The sequence below is a fragment of the Aulonocara stuartgranti genome (genome assembly GCF_965226115.1).
Source record: "Aulonocara stuartgranti genome assembly, chromosome: 12".
NCBI lineage: Eukaryota > Metazoa > Chordata > Actinopteri > Cichliformes > Cichlidae > Aulonocara > Aulonocara stuartgranti.
The window spans coordinates 7229057-7245384 of NC_138948.1; the positions used below are offsets into that span (position 1 = coordinate 7229057).

General features: G+C 40.9%; 2 protein-coding genes across 4 annotated transcripts in view; one reads left to right on the plus strand and one right to left on the minus strand.

Moving 5' to 3' along the window:
- Positions 1–126: 126 nt before the first annotated feature.
- coq5 (coenzyme Q5, methyltransferase) lies at positions 127–6561 on the plus strand. Its single transcript, XM_082555981.1, has 7 exons — positions 127–338; positions 2141–2290; positions 2379–2603; positions 4321–4427; positions 4589–4677; positions 5637–5748; positions 6175–6561. Exons 1-7 carry the CDS (start codon positions 158–160, stop codon positions 6274–6276), a joined length of 966 nt encoding a protein of 321 aa, XP_082412107.1. The 5' UTR covers positions 127–157; the 3' UTR covers positions 6277–6561.
- A 2027-nt stretch (positions 6562–8588) lies between these two features.
- The window catches only part of znrf3 (zinc and ring finger 3), a 69464-nt gene continuing 61724 nt past the window's right edge, over positions 8589–16328 (minus strand). For 2 of the 3 annotated variants that reach the window (XM_082555485.1, XM_082555487.1), the window contains 5 exons: positions 15770–15901; positions 14835–14945; positions 13465–13632; positions 10573–10675; positions 8589–10491 (listed from right to left, as the gene is read on the minus strand). In XM_082555485.1, coding sequence (XP_082411611.1) covers positions 8747–10491; positions 10573–10675; positions 13465–13632; positions 14835–14945; positions 15770–15901 — 2259 coding nt within the window. In that variant the 3' untranslated portion in view covers positions 8589–8746. The remainder of the gene's footprint in view (positions 10492–10572; positions 10676–13464; positions 13633–14834; positions 14946–15769; positions 15902–16328) is intronic. The other variant, XM_082555486.1, reaches the window with a different exon arrangement.

A 16328-nucleotide genomic window follows, 5' to 3' on the forward strand; every position in this document is an offset into this window, starting at 1 on the left:
CACAAAACCTGCATTAAACTATTATTATTATTATTATTATTATTATTATTATTATTATTACTAACGTATTTAGATTTTTGTAATATTGCTACTTAGAAAAAAAGACTACATTGTCGCCTACGAATGACGACATCCCGTGACATAACTGTCAGGCAACATGGCGGCGTCCGTGAGGTTGCTTGTCCGTCAAGCGATCCGACTTTCTCACAGAAACATCACCGTTACAGCCGCCGGGGTTTCTGCTCGGCCGTCCTGTCGATGTTTTAGCGAATCAGCCGAAGAAAGAAGTACGCATTTTGGTTTTGAGACCGTGTCGGAAGCAGAGAAGGCGAAAAGAGGTGAGCGACTGTGGAGCCAGTCTTCATATAAAAATCTCTCCATTTAATAGTTCGTTGCCTCTCTAGACATGTACAGACTTTGAAGCACGCGATATGAGGTCATTTTAGAGTCGTGAGGAACTGCTAGACAATTCGGCTAACCATTTATGTCTGAGGCAACATTCAGTGAACTTCTAAGTGTTTAAAGTGCGATGCCGTCAACTTTATTTATGATTATTTTCATAGTGACACCTTTAATATCCCACAGCATCCTGTCATACCAGCCCATATACATTTCCTCCTTCATAACATTCATGAAGCTTCCCTGTGGTCTTCCTCTTGTCCTCCTGCCTGGGTGCTCCATATTTAACATCTTATACCCAGTATATTCATATTCATCATATTTCACATGTGCAGACATGGGATGTCTGCACATGTGAAACCATCCCAACCCTACCTACCTCTATAACTCTCCAAAATTCCAAAAAGTCTCCCAAACTTTTGACCTGGGCTGACTTAGCAGAGCAATTTTATCACAGTCAACTGGAACTAACCTAAAAACTGAAACTAGATGTGAAAACAAACTAAACTTTAAAAAAAAATGTAGAGGTAATGGCCTTAGTTTTAGTGTCTGTTAGTTTGGTAACTTGGCCTGCTAGTCACCGAAAGACATTATATTATTATTGAGATGTCTACAATACTATGACACACTATGAGTTTGTCATAAGTTTTTATTGTAATATCTGCACTAATTTTCCTAAATCTTGCCTCTAATACATGCCTTTAATACAATAATAATTAAAGGACTAAAACTAACACTAACAACTAAATTAAAACTAAACATTTATTAAAATAAATAAATAAATAAAAACTAGACCTGAAACAAGGAAATCCACTTTGGAAAATAACTAAACTAAACTGAATTTAAAAACTAAAAGTTCAATGAAGAAAAAATCTAATTAGAAAATACAAAACTAACTATAACAACTCTGTAGCAGTCAGTAATTCCTGACTCCTTGTGCATTAGCTTGCCATATTATTGAGGGTAAAAATAAAAAATACACAAAATGACCTTCAATTCAATTCAATTTTATTTATATAGCGCCAAATCACAGCAAAAGTCGCCTCAAGGCGCTTTATATTGTACAGTAGATCGCACAATAATAGATACAGAGAAAAGGAAAGTTTTAATCCTAATCTTAAAAGTAGAGATAGTGTCTGTCTCTCGAATCCAAACTAGAAGCTGGTTCCACAGAAGAGGGGCCTGAAAACTGAAGGCTCTGCCTCCCATTCTACTTTTAAATACTCTAGGAACAACAAGTAAGCCTGCAGAGCGAGAGCGAAGTGCTCTAATAGGGTGATATGGTACTACAAGGTCATTAAGATAAGATGGGACCTGATTATTTAAGACCTTGTATGTGAGGAGGTGGATTTTGAATTCAATTCTGGATTTAACAGGGAGCCAATGAAGGGAAGCCAAAACAGGAGAAATCTGCTCTCTCTTTCTAGTCGCTGTCAGGACTCTTGCAGCAAACCTTGAAGTGAAGGAGGAACTCACTCACATTGAGCTGCTACATTAAAACGAATAACTGTGATACACATACGCACTAACGCTCTGCTTTCTAAACTTTTTGGGGATATTCTTTTATTTCATTTGCACAGATTACTGATATTTCATATATGGACTATTTTGCATTGTATCACTAAACCACTGTATCATGTCATATTTGATGTCCAGGGTAGCTATGATAATATTATAGGTTACGTCATAAATCCTACCCCTATTCTATACCTCTTTCTTATTGTTTTTTTTTCTTTTTCAGTATATAAAGTTTTTGAGAATGTGGCACAGAAGTATGACATAATGAATGATGCCATGAGTTTGGGGATTCATCGACTGTGGAAGGACATGCTGCTGCATGCGATGCATCCGCAGCCTGGTGCTCGGCTCCTGGACGTGGCGGGTGGAACAGGTAAAACCGTTTGTGTGCGCTTCTGCGAAACATCAAACTGAAACATCTACTGGCAATACACATCTGTATTCCCTGTGATGATCTTCAGGTGACATTTCTTTCCGTTTCCTGGAGTACGTTCGCTCTCAGCGGGAGCGGCAACAGAGGCGGGCGGTACGCTTCGGCCAGACGCTGTCATTGCAGGACATTTCCAACAGCTACTCCACGATAGAGACGGACGGGCCCCGGGAGTCAACGGCTGTTGTCTGTGACATCAACAAAGAGATGCTCAAAGTGGGAAAGGAGAAGGCTGAGAGCTTGGGCATCACTGCTGGTAATCTTCTAAATGCAAAACTGCTTCAAGTGTCTTCAAGCTGGATACTCGGTCCCTGTGATTCTGTGCATGTACAGATCTCATCAGTAATAGGAGCCTTAGCCTCACTTTGGCTGAGTTGTTCTGAAGGAAACTGGCAATGTATGCTGTGTCACGTAGCCTCAGATGCATTATAACTGAGAAATCAACAGCTTTTCATTGATGAAAGCTGGCTTTGTGTCTGACAGAAGGAGAACTAACCATTCAGAATCAAAAGGTTAATGTGGAAAATACTGTTTTTTAATTTAAGATGTGCAAAAGTGTCACTAATATGTCTATAACATATTGTCATCAGCCTGGAGATAATACTTGAAATGCCTACAGTCTGTGAGATTTCAGAAATGGCTCTTGTAGAAATGAGGTTTGGTGCACAGTTTCCAAAGGTCATACCTTCTGATTCATTGGGTCTGATGCATAGCAGCAGTTCCTCAAATATTCATTCAAATGTGGTCCTGGTAATAGCTAAAATAGTAGATCACATATACAGATGAAGTTTTTGCTACCACAGCTCAATGAGATTTTCTCCTTTCTTGAAATCAGAAATGTCTGTTTGGGTTTGTTCTTCTCCGCAGTGATGCCAGTATTGAGTTGATCGTTGTGGTAGTTAAGCAAAAGTTTTGTTTGTGGATCTGTGGAGCCCAATATAGGACAGATTCTATGCAATTCCACCAAAAAAAGACTGATGCCAGTGCCAAAATGTTTACCACTGCTGTGGTCCAAAATTGAACCTGGAGTTGTTAGTGGCTTTTGGGCTAAGTCACAATTAAAAAAACAAACAAAAAAAAATATCAATGATTCAGAGATTCTCTTCATCATTTCCTTCCCACAGAAATTCCCCTACCTTCTGCTTGTAACTCTACATAATAATCGGTTCTCAAACCTGTCAAAATATCGTCTGGTTCTCAAAAGAAACCATGCAGAACTGGTAGAGCACCAGCAGTGACACTGTATTATGGGGAAAAGGAGTTGTTCGAGAACGCTATCCAATCATTATACGTGTTTAATTGCATGTTCCGATGCAAGGTGGTGATTCCTGAGATATTTATCCCACCTGCATCCTCTCTGGAGCCGGAACAGTTGAACACATCGTACAGACCAAACTTCTGCATCATACTGGTTGGTTTGTTACAAAAGGCAACTCGCTGTTACGTACAACTGCGTTTTGGAGCATTTCCTTCACGTTGGTCGTCTTTCTTGTGGGACAGCCACAATTGCAGTGTATACCTGGCTTACGTCAGTGGAAAAAAGTTATTTGATTGTGAAATCTTGACAACAATGTCAACCTGACACCAGAGCGGAGGAGACGTATGCACGGAAATGCGTTTAAAGAAAAAAACCTGCGTTCACTGATATCAGATATAAGCATCCAGCTTTAGTGGTGGAAACACTGCAACTTGACTGTAAACACTTTTAGATCAAGTAAAACAAAATGTAAATTAAATTTGTGCCACTATTCAGCTTGAAACATTCTGCAAGTCATGGTGGTGGGAACGACACACAGGATACAGGAGATGCAAACAGTTTAATTATAAGTGTGGGAGATTTCTGTTTAGCCATGCATGACCCGAACAGATACACTGTAATTATGGCGGAGCTATTGGCATAAACTGTCACGAGGAATTGCAAACTGCCAATAACCCACAGAATTCATGCTTGTTTGCGTTTTCCTTTGTATCAGGTCTATCATGGGTGGTTGGCGACGCAGAGGAACTGCCCTTTGATGATGACCAGTTCGATATATACACCATCGCCTTCGGCATTCGAAACGTTACTCATATAGATCAGGTAAGTTACTTTTAACGGTCTTTTTATTTTCTGTTTCCAGTTAAATTTTATTTTTTACTAATTTATTCTCAGTTTAAATAAGAGATGAATCCAGCAGCTGTGTTTTTAGAGTAACATTTTTTTGTGTCCTTTGACATTAAATTAATAACTGGCTGTTTCAGGCACTGCAGGAGGCTCTGCGGGTCCTGAAACCTGGCGGCAGGTTTATGTGCTTAGAGTTCAGCAAAGTGACAAATCCCCTGTTAGCAAGGTGAGGAGGAGAAGATGGCCTTGAGTGCATATGTAATATAAATCAATACTGTAAAAAATAGTCTTGCTGAAATGTTCATTTTCTCTATAAGAGATGCTTTTATGGTTTTATAAGTTTATATAATGTGATGAATATTGCTTAATTACAAGTCAGTTGACTTTTTCTGAAACTGCAGATGTAACAGACTAAATGAGCTCTTGCTGCCCTCTTCTGGTTCTCTTTAAGATAGTATGCATGCACTTAAGTAGAAATGGAGTTTTGGGATATTTAAAAAGAAGTTGAGAATCATCAGCTGATCATTGATCAGTTTGACTTGCAGACTGTTGACTTAAAGTTCAACAGATTTCAACACAAAGTGAAATGAGGCACTAGAACTGTGATTGCATGTGATTTAGAGGTTTTAGTTTATTGAAAAGTATAAATACATGATATTCACAAATGAACTCTGGAAAATCATATAAATCAAGAGTAAAGGATAATGTTTATTAAACATCTGTGAAATAAATCTGGTCAAGTAACAGCAAGTAGCAGAGGGGTTTGTTAATCACACACACACACACACAATCACCCCTGCCCACCTGAGTAGCCCTCATCTCCCAGGCCACTCATGCATGGACTCTACTCAAACCAAGTCCTTGCACTACTTCCAATGATAGATACCCTGACTGCCATTAGGTATCAGGATTAAACGAGTGTCAGACCTCACACTGTTGCAGTGGGTCCTGGCTCCCCCCTGGTGACGAAAAAGCTCAGTCTCATATGGCGAGAGTATCGAGGCAGTTCCTGGAGGAAGTGATACTATTGAGTAGCCCCATGCTTACCTGACATGATTTGGTGCATCCAATTCTGTCAGGCTGCACCTCAGACTGTCCAGGAGCTCAGTGAAATGTGTAATTATGGGAGTTATTTGAGACTAACACTGGGTTCTAGTTCTGAGAGATTCCCGTTTTCTTTTTCAGGCTTTATGATGCGTACAGTTTCCAGATAATCCCAGTGTTGGGAGAGGTTATTGCTGGAGACTGGAAGTCTTATCAGTATTTAGTAGAGAGCATCCGCAAGTTCCCCAGCCAGGTAAGGCAGATTTATGGTCTGTATCTTATTTCTGTCATTGCTGCGCTTACTTTGATTACAGTTCTGAATTTCAAGTTCCCTTCTTAGATCTTTCATTCACATAATTTTTTCTGAAAGAGAGATTTGATTCATGATAAATGGCGTGAATTTGTTTATCTGAGTACTCTATTGTACTGGCACTGTTTGTCACATTTCTAAACCCTCTTTTAGTCTAAGAAAAAATTGACAGCATTTAAATGAGGTTACAGTGTCTTTAGTGCACATCAACTGATTGGATCTATATGCACAGTCACAGTATTAAACATCCACTCTGGAAAAGAAACAGCTGAAGCTTGTTATGTATTCACACTGTACTGCTGTGTGCATGTCTGTCACTTTGTGGATTCACTGTTAGTCATTGGTCCCCTTGTTCTTTTTCCTCTGCAGGAGGAGTTCAAATCCATGATTGAAGATGCAGGTTTCTATTGTGTGCAATACTACAATTTCACAGGTGGAGTTGTGGCTCTTCACTCTGGTTTCAAGCTGTGAGATGCACTCCGAATGCCTTCTGTAAAATATCGAATAAGTAAAGTCAGTTTCAGGCGTCTCTGCAGTATGACTGTACAGATTTTTCAGACTTGAGTTTTCTAGCTTGAGGCTTCCATCTGCTCATTGCAGAATGACCAAAGGTCAGAGAACATTTATGAAATCCAGAGGAATTATTATGAAAACTGCTCTTAATAGATCTCACTGTATGTGTACTTGTACAAATGACAAGATGATTTTTTTTTTTGGTAATGTGTTTTGGTGATGAATAAAAGCTAAAAAAGCTAATCATAATATCCAAATGGATTATTACCAAAGCTGCAAAAGGCACATTAATTACTCCTTATAATGAAGCTCTTAGAATTTAAACCACTGACTTTTTGCACAAAATAAGAAAACATTAATATAGAGTGCACATGATGAAAAGCAGGACACCACAACATTAGTTACTTGAATAAAACTGTATATTTTACATATCTTTATACACTTTAATTACAAAACTGTATGGTACTAAAGTTTTAAAATCAGTTTTTTGGTCAGAGAAGATTTAATCGTCTTTTGTGCAATTACCATGTATATACAAAGTCTCATGTTAGTGATTTTCCTCAAAATAAAAAGCAACTCAAATGTTCATACACTCGGAACATAAGACATGGCTTAAAGATAAATATATTAGTAAATAAATATTCAGAGAACATATTTCCATTTATGAAATGTGTTTGCTATACAGGTACAGAAATATACAGATTGATTTCTAGCCTTTTTTTTTTTAAACATTTGTAATAGTAATGACAGAAAATAATTATATTCTTAAAAAATATTAATTTTTGTACACATTTTTTAATCTTAAGTGCTAGAAACAATAACAAAAACAAAAAAACTTAAATAGTGACTCAAGTACCCCAAAATGTTATATTTGCAGTAGGTACATATCTCTATGCAAAAGGCAAGATTAGATTCTCACTTGATTACAGCACTGGGTTAACTTATAAATAGGGTTATTTCAGGTTTTCCTCTGTGTAGAGAATGTGTATATTTCATAGAAACAGTATTAAAAACAGTCTGCAGGACAAACAGAAAGGCATGAATGACAAGCAATGATATCGCAAGTATGTATTATGCACAGCACGATTCAAACGGATACACTGCGGTACTTATAACTGCATCATTCAAAAAGAAAAGTCACAGTACAAATAAGGAACCCTTTTAAAAGATGAGTCTTTTCCAGCTACTTTCCTTTGGCCTTTTGATACATGCTAGAACCTTTAAAGATATTTAATAGAGCATGTTTCATTGTGGAAATCGGGTAAGTGACAAAAAAAATACACTTTTAAGGGCTTCCAAACATTAAGTAGAGTGCTACACTCTATGTTTGAATCTATTGACCCCGAGACACTCGCTCTGGTCTGAAGTTTAACGAAAACCTGTGCAGTGTCTAGATATTGCTACAAATAGCTTCCCAGCCCAGCATAAGGCTTGCCACGTTGCTCTGGCATCTCTCATACAGGTAGGCCACAACTGGACAGAAACGCAATGCATAAAACAAATTCTGTGTATTGACCAGTGTCAGCCTTGCATTCACATTTCTATGCAATTTTCTGTAGTTATACATAGCTTTTTTTTTTTCTCCATGGAGAAATGAGTGGGTCACAAATACCTAGAAAGACCCATTTCCCTGCTTGAAAACAGTTTAAAATAAAACAATCATGTCTTTCTGTTTTGGTATTGGTAGCTAAGTCCATAAAATCTACTTGACTTGGTGGATGAAGCTTTAAAGGCAGTGGTCATGTGCACAAATATGCAAAATGTATATGTAGATGCGGATAGTGTACTTATGTGTAAAAAAAAAAATAAAAAAAATCAGATTTCTAGAGCTGGCACATAAAAACAAAACTGAGTTGAGATTTTATTAAAAACTGGGCCCAGATTGCAAACCCTTCATGGCAGCAGGAAGTCTTCAAATAGATGCCAATACCAACCCAATTGAATTTTCAGTTAACAACCTCCATCCATGTGTGTAGTATCATTTGTGGCCACAGGAATGAACTTAATACTATATATATATATATATATATATATATATATATATATATATATATATATATATATATATATATATATATATATATATATACATATATACATATATACATATATATATATACACACACATACATACATATATATATATACACATACATATATATATATATATACACATACATATATATATATATATACACATACATACATATATATATATATACACATACATATATATATATATACACATACATACATATATATATATACATATACATATGAATGACAGGCCATTTCAGTAGAAATCCACACAATCTAAGATGATAACATTCAGTGCTCAGAGAGCAAGGCTAGAACAAGGCAACTGAGGGTTTCAATGATTGACTGACACGGTACCACATACATTGTCCCATTCTTTCAGGACTCAGGTTCATATGCCCAAACCTCCCTCATATGTTGAAGTACTGCTTCCCAGTACAGTGGGGCTTGCAGAGAGCTGAGGGTGAAACAAAGCCCTGGTCTCCTCCTCTTGAAGGTATGGGTGACCTCTAAACTGTCCTGAGGTGAAGTACCTGTCCGTGGGCTCACGCTGCTCCCCTGTCCGCAACTCCGTCTCCACTGTGACACTGACTGGTAATAAACTGCTCTGGGTCTCTGCCCCTGTACCCGATTCACAATCTGTGTCCTCAGGAATAATGGGTATTCTCTGGTTGAGTTCGCAGCAGCCCTGTCCTGAGCAGGCCTCTGAGTCTGCGTGTGCATACTGCACATTAACAGCGTAGTCCTCAGTATAACGCCCTGCTGTGGCCCTGTGGACCTTCATCTCTTTGTAGAAGCAGCAAGGCAGCCCTTCATAGCTCACCTGCTCAGAGGAAGGGCACAATTGCTCAGAGGCAAAGTAGTTCTTGGAGGTTGACCACTGGAAGTCCATTTCCCTGTGACAGCGTTCGGAGGCAAGACGCCCTGCTTGGTCCAAGTCCTGCCCTTTGCACTCAACATTGGGCGGAAGCACCTCAAAACAGCAGCTACAGGCTGCGGCCCCGAGCTCCCCCGACTCCTCTTGTGCCCCCTGTCCCCTGTCACCTCCGGCAGCCTCTGAAGCCCCGGCTGAGGTAGTACTATTTTTGCTGTTCTCCCTGGGTTCCAGTGATGAGCGACTGCTATAGTTGGGCTCCAAACTGCAGTTGGAGAGATGGTCCCCCGTGTTATATCCTGAAGCTCCAGCTGGGAGCTGGAGGCAGTCATGTCCCAAGGGTGCAGGGGAAGATGAGTCCTCAGCTGAAACTGTGTTGCAAGCCGTAGCTCCCGCTTCCCCCCCGGAGCCCCGACACGGACTCTTGCTCCGGTAAACGTAAGGATCGTAGTCGCTGCTCAGTGAGCTGCGGAAAGTAGAGCAGCTACCGTAGACCCCCTGGTTGCTGACTTCAGTACAGTCCAACATGGAGTCACTGGAGGAACAATGGCACTGGCCAGAGCTGCTGCTGCTGCTATCACTGCCAGGACAGTCAGCGAGGTAGCCGCTGCACACTGAGCGGTGCCCGTGATAGCAGCTAAGGCCAGAAGTGCTGCCATTATCAGCTATCCTTGAAGAAGACGCAGGTGCCATGTGTACCACCGTGGGGTACAACAGCCCTTGCTGAAAAGCCCTGCTGTGGTGGCTCTTGTGGACCCCTCCTCCACCAAGCTGCCCTGGCACAGCAGATCCTTGGCCACCATCAGGAGGTTGAGGGAAAGTCAGCCCCTGAAAGTAGTAGTGCTGGTACATGGTTTCATACTGCGAAAAACAGGCTGCCCGGGAGAAGTTGCGATTATGGATTTTGGGTCTTTTAAACGTAACATGATGAGGCTGTGAAGGGTAAGCAGGGGGTCCACGGTGCTCTAATCCACAGTGGTGAGGGTTGATTGAATGCTCCAGGAGAGTGGGGTGGTAGCTCCGGAGAAAGGCCGACGTCGATTGGGGTGGGTACAGACCTTGGGGATCTGGGTGCTGGTCCACAGTGAGCACCGTGATTGGGTTGCCATGCGGGTCCATGCTGGTTCTAGTTGGGTAAGCTGTCACCTGACCAGCACGGTGCACCCTTCCCGGGTAATGAACTGGCAGGACCACTCGTTGCCTGCCATGGACTGGATTGCCGGGGTCCATGCATGCTGGTCCTGGATTTCCCTTCTTTTGCTCTGTGATGACAAATAAAACAACATTAAGAAACATTTCTAAAAGGGACCCTCAGCATAACCAGAGGTTGAACATCAACTCACCAATGATGTTGTGTCTGCAGTGGGGACAGGTGTGATGTTGGAGCAGCCAGGGGTCGACACATTTCTTATGAAATCTGTGGGCACAAGGGATAACCCGCAGCTCCTGCAGGAGAAAATAAAAAATTCAGCAGTTAATCTTCATGCACTGTCAAAGCACAAACAGCAGCAAATACAGCAATGAAATATATCAAACGCATGCTCTTATTTTTAATTACGCTGATATAATCTTTTTAAATCTCATAATACTGTCCGATAAATAATTCATTCTAGAAATATTTTAAAAAACATTCAATATATCTGGTTTATGTCAGTGGTTAAAAAAAAATCAAATGATTAATGTAAAAATAAATAAATAAAATTAAAAAAATCAAACACCCAAACAAGTCATTTAGTTTTTGGGGGTTTTTCTTAAACCCAGTTAAGACATTTTCAACATTTTCAAGCCAATTAATTTCTTACCAATAAGTCATTCATATGTATATTGCATTAAAGGAGTCCTAATATCTTGATGCATGCTCATGTTCGTACTTTCCAACGGAGAAATGTTTTTGGTCTCCACAAAGAAAGAAAGTCACATGGAACAGTGACGAAACGTTTCTCCGACAGAAAACATCCTGATGAGCAGAATCAGCTTTCAGGGGTTTCAAGCTCCATATGTCCATCCTTGGTTACTAAAAGAGTGACTGCAGTATAAAAAGATTTCCTCATTTTATCTTATACTCGGCTGTGATGCAGGAAACAAGCCATTTATTTCCATTTACCCACCCTTTAAGCCAGCGTTCCCCTGATTCCTTTAATACAGCTATCATCTAATTGGCTGCTGCTTGCAAACAAAAGATTTGAACGGCAGGTGGGTGGGGGCGTTGTATTTATAGCTCTGTCCCTAAGATGACCATATTAGCGATAAACCCATCCTCTCTGACATCATACAAAGCCTAGAGACAACTTGCACATACTCTGATAACATTATTTGAAACTTCCCATGTATCCAACAGGTCTCCTTTAAAAACACATTTTATATGTATTATTTCATAGTTGCAGTTGTATTATATATGCAGAAAAGTTTAAGAAAGTGTGAATTAATGTGAACTTAAGAGAAGCCTGGTGTCCAGAAGGTGGCAGCAAAGCTACACTGAACTGTTATCGGTTGATCGTGAGTCTAATTGACTTTTTAAAACTAACTTGACATCATGGGACAAACACAATACTCACACCACAGTAAAATGCAACTTTAATGCTCAATGAATCCACGTTTTCAAACAAAGCAGGCTTTTACTCATACACCATTAAATATGATAATTTTCCATTTGAAGAATTCCAAAGTATTAAACTAGGAGCACTGGTTTTCCAGCGACAACTCTTTCACTGCCACAAATACTTTACTGTGTGGCTTAATATGACTCATCTTTAGGCTCTTTTGTTGCTTGGTTCACTGCTCAAAAACAGCTTTGATGCCATTCAGTCTTTTATATCGCCACTTCCTCTGTGCAATCCTGGCGCCATGCTTTGTTCTGTTTTCTTCTCCTCCTTACCGAAGACACACATAACCACAAACTCTCGCGCACACACACACACACACACACACCACTACGTCCCTTCTGGGCACTGGGGTTTGTCCCCCCCATCATCGTTGAATGAGGATGAGCAATGCTCTTACTGTAAATCTACAAAGATTAGGATACATAATTTGACAATGACTCCTTGAAGGATTAAAGAAGGCCACAATGCGAAAACAGGAAGCCTAATCACAATCCAGTGCACTCTGGGTACCCTTATCTCTCCAGGTGCTCTGAAAGACTGAGCTAAACATCTAAAAAGGTAGCGGAAAGCGTGTCACTAAAGATCGCAGGACTGCGGTCCCCGAGCACATCAGGGGGACTTCCATTCCATTGTCCATAAAAACTGCATTATGTTTCATGTCAACAGAATATGCAATGAAAAGAAAACAAACGAGACGGGTGGATGACCGCTTTAGCACGACCAGAGTTAAGCATTCTGACTCCCATATGGTTCACTTATGCCTGCGTGAACCTTGAAGCGTTTAAAAGCATCCATCTCAATGCAGATGTTTTACATTAGTCCTGCGTTTGTGTTGAACTTTTCGGTGTTTTGCAAAGTGTCACTCAAACTGTTAGTCTGGACTGCATTATTATGCATTTTGCTTTAACAGTTTGAAATATTCTCATTTAAAAAAAATCTGATTTAAAGAAACAAAACGTGTCGGCAGTTATCAAATAAAAGTGCTTTGCTTTGTTACAAGCAGACAACATTCAGCACAGTCTTTCCTAATCCAGCTTTGCTTTATTTTCTTCCCTTTCATCCATGGTCATCTTTTTATTTGTGCAGATTTATAACATTTTGCTCAGTTTTATTATCAATTTCTCAGTTTTAAAAGACATTGGGGCGACCGTGGCACTGGGGGTTGGGAAGCGCATGTGTAACCGGAAGGTCGCCGGGTTCGATCCCCGGGCTCTCTGTCCTGGTCGTTGTGTCCTTGGGCAAGACACTTTACCCTACTGCCTACTGGTGTTGAGAGGGGCCAGAGGGGCCGATGGCGCAATATGGCAGCCTCGCTTCTGTCAGTCTGCCCCAGGGCAGCTGTGGCTACAACCGTAACTTGCCTCCACCAGTGTGTGAATGTGAGAGTGAATGAATAGTGGTATTGTAAAGCGCTTTGGGTGCCTTGAAAAGTGCTATATAAATCCAATCCATTATTATTATTAAACAGTGCTAAACGCAAAGAAAGTTTGATTGATTGATAATATGGTCTGTCACGAAGGCGGCCTAAAAAAAAAAAAAAAAAAAACAACCTATGTGAAGCTTCAGAGAAGTGAAATAACTCCTTCATTCCTTCCAGATTTCAGGGTACCCCAGGTAAAAAACTCTTCTTACCTCACCATCGATGTACTTCTCCAGACAAATGGCACAGTCAGAGGTGGAGCTGCTGCTCAGCGAATCAGAGGCTCCGCAGCTGCTCTCGCGCTGTCCCTTGCCTTTGGCCTTGAACTTTCTTGTCTCCATCTTTTCCAGAGCCTGGATGGCCATTCTGTTCATCGAGCTCTGTGGAGAGGAGGGTGTGGCACAGTGTCAGAGGGGGTAGCAGCACATTTGAGACCAACATCTGACTTTTGCACGACCTTTCGAAGCAAAGTTGACATAAAAGCTGAGATGAGCGATTTCAAAAGAAATTCCATTAAAGTGTCTACACATTACTGTTGGCAAGTGTGCGTTTTGGGGGGCTGACATCATGATTTAACACTTCTCCCTCTGACACAGTGCATCATTTTGCAATATTTCACTGATGCATGAGCATCTTTCTGGTTTTAATTCCCTGTCCTCGTTTCATCTTTTAATTTGCTTTGCGTCGTCTTAAACTTGTTACTTATTAGGAAATGTTGACTGATAAGTCGGCACGTACAGAACTGCCTACTAGGATTAAACTAAATGACTCGTGTGGAGCAGACATTGTGATTTATAGTACTGAGTGCCTAAACTGATGGTGCATCACTTGTTTACAAGACACGGTTATTTATGCTCTGGCTTAACTAAATCACGTCTCCACAGGGTATTATCCCAGGTCACAACCCACACCCTGATTAGCAAGAGAGCAATGAATTTGGGATGAAAGGAATTCCCATCACAGGGTTAACAAACAGAAAACACGAGGACTTTAAAAGTTCAGGATTTTCCGTCTGTTAATTAACTCGAGTCGCGCGAGGACGATCCCTTGAGGAATCCTTCATTAAAACCAAAAAAGTAACGTAATGGATTTACAGTTACTGTTTAAGCAATATTTACACCACAAGCAGTTCATTAATTCTTCACATTTTGAGAAGGAAATGGTTGTTACGTGTGATAAATCCGCCCTCGGTGTGAGGCGAGTTCACTTAATTAACCACCAAACGAAGTCACGACCACGTCGACAGGTTTTACGCGCCGTCATGACATCTCTGTACACTTGGCTCCTCCAGCCAGCCTCGCATCAGCATTAACTGAATGCTAATCCTGATTCATGCACCCGACGTAAGCCTCCACCGAGAGCTTTTTGTCGGCACAGAAGGGGAATCAATCAGCGGCAGAGCTACTGTCGCCTGACGCAACGCCTCCAACTCCCACTAAAGTCGTGCTGACTGGAAAAACAAGGCACGGCGTTGTATATCTGGGTGTGTTTTCAGCACGACGCGGGCATACGTTTGGTTGTGACACACACAGACTGGCATATTATGAAACAGTTTCTCAAGTTATTTGAGCTCCTCACTAACCTGGCTTCTTCTCTGCTTCAGTTTGATCTTGATGAGCAAAATGAGGCAAACCAACGACACCACCACGAAGAAGGCCAGAAAGATGCCCATGTCAAAATACTCTGTGGGCTGCTGTGGAAAAAGGAAAGCAACAGAAACACATGCGTCTCGTTAAAAGGGTTATTTCATCGTATAAAGACTTGCATTTAAAAGAAAGAAAATTCCATTTACTGGCATTTCGACATATTTGATTATAGTTTTTGTTACTTGCTCAGCAGACCAGAACACGCAAAGCTGTGACTCATTCGCCGCTCAATGCAAATAATATAAAATGCGACCTTCATGCATAATTCAGTGGCGTGTTAAAGAACAGATACGTGGATGATTATACATGCTGGCCAGTTCACTTTGCCATGTGCATCACTGTCTTCTCACTCTGTCAGTAATTTGCACAGGTTCGAGCTACAACTACACAGTTGAGACCATTCTGCAGACTAGAGCTTAAACGAGTCAGTAGCAATAATAATACGGTTTGTTTTTTTTACTACACTGCTACACTACTGCTCCCTGAAAAGTCTCTCTCATCACCAATCCTTTCTCTTGAGGTTTCATTATGTCAAGTTATTTGACCTCAAAGTGTGCAGGTCTCTTATCAAATATTCCAAGCAAACAAACAGCTCTTTGAACGGCTGATATTAATCTCTCAAAGTGCTGCGAAAAAGTCTTTGGCCTCGGGGCAGCAAAGAGCAGAGAAGAAAGGAAAAGGGGTCAGATTTCACAGCTGGAATTTTCGTTTGTCTTCACATCCAAAGCTTCTCTGCGCTGTTTTGCCGCGTGGGCCTCACAAACATGTTCACCTCATCCCCAAGTTCCTCACATGCGCCTGAGATTTGTCCCACACACATGCACTCCATCTACACAGCGATTTTGAGGGTTTTTTGTGAGTAAGCACTTACCCTCGGTGGTCTGTGTTGTATCCGAGCACGGGCCACTTTCTGCTTGTTGACGATGTTCATCAGTTTGACGGCGTCGTTGCCCTTCACGTAAACCACCGGCCGCTTCAAGGGATCCTCAGCAACCTGGTTGAGCTGAAGAGGAGACGGAGAAAGAAGACACGTGAGACACAGGCCTCTTGTTTTCTAACTAAATTAGACCGGTTTTGTAATTTTGACATGAAAGCTGTCGTGTTCAAAAGGGACCTGTTATGCACGGCCAAGGTTTTAAATAATGCGGTCTGTCTATGTAGAACTCCACATTTACAGGTTTTTTTGTGGCCCTGTATGAGCACAGATGCCCCAGCCACCTTCTTCTTGCAACGTGCAGCCAATCAGAACAAAGCTGGTTAAAGGAAGGGATAAAGTAACTAATATAGTTTGTTTCCAATAACATATCTACTGAGAGGGTGGCACCAAAGCACTATGTCACACACAATGATAACTTCAATGTCCGACCTCGTGTGAAGACAATGAGAGAAACTCACATTAGCTGAACGTTACTGTTTAAGGCTTTCTTATA

Coding starts and splice junctions, on each gene's coding strand:
- coq5 (XM_082555981.1), top strand. CDS start 158: ATGGCGGCGTCCGTGAGGTTGCTTGTCCGTCAAGCGATCCGACTTTCT. Junction 4,428..4,588: donor ACGTTACTCATATAGATCAG/GTAAGTTACTTT, acceptor TGGCTGTTTCAG/GCACTGCAGGAGGCTCTGCG. Junction 4,678..5,636: donor ACAAATCCCCTGTTAGCAAG/GTGAGGAGGAGA, acceptor TTTCTTTTTCAG/GCTTTATGATGCGTACAGTT.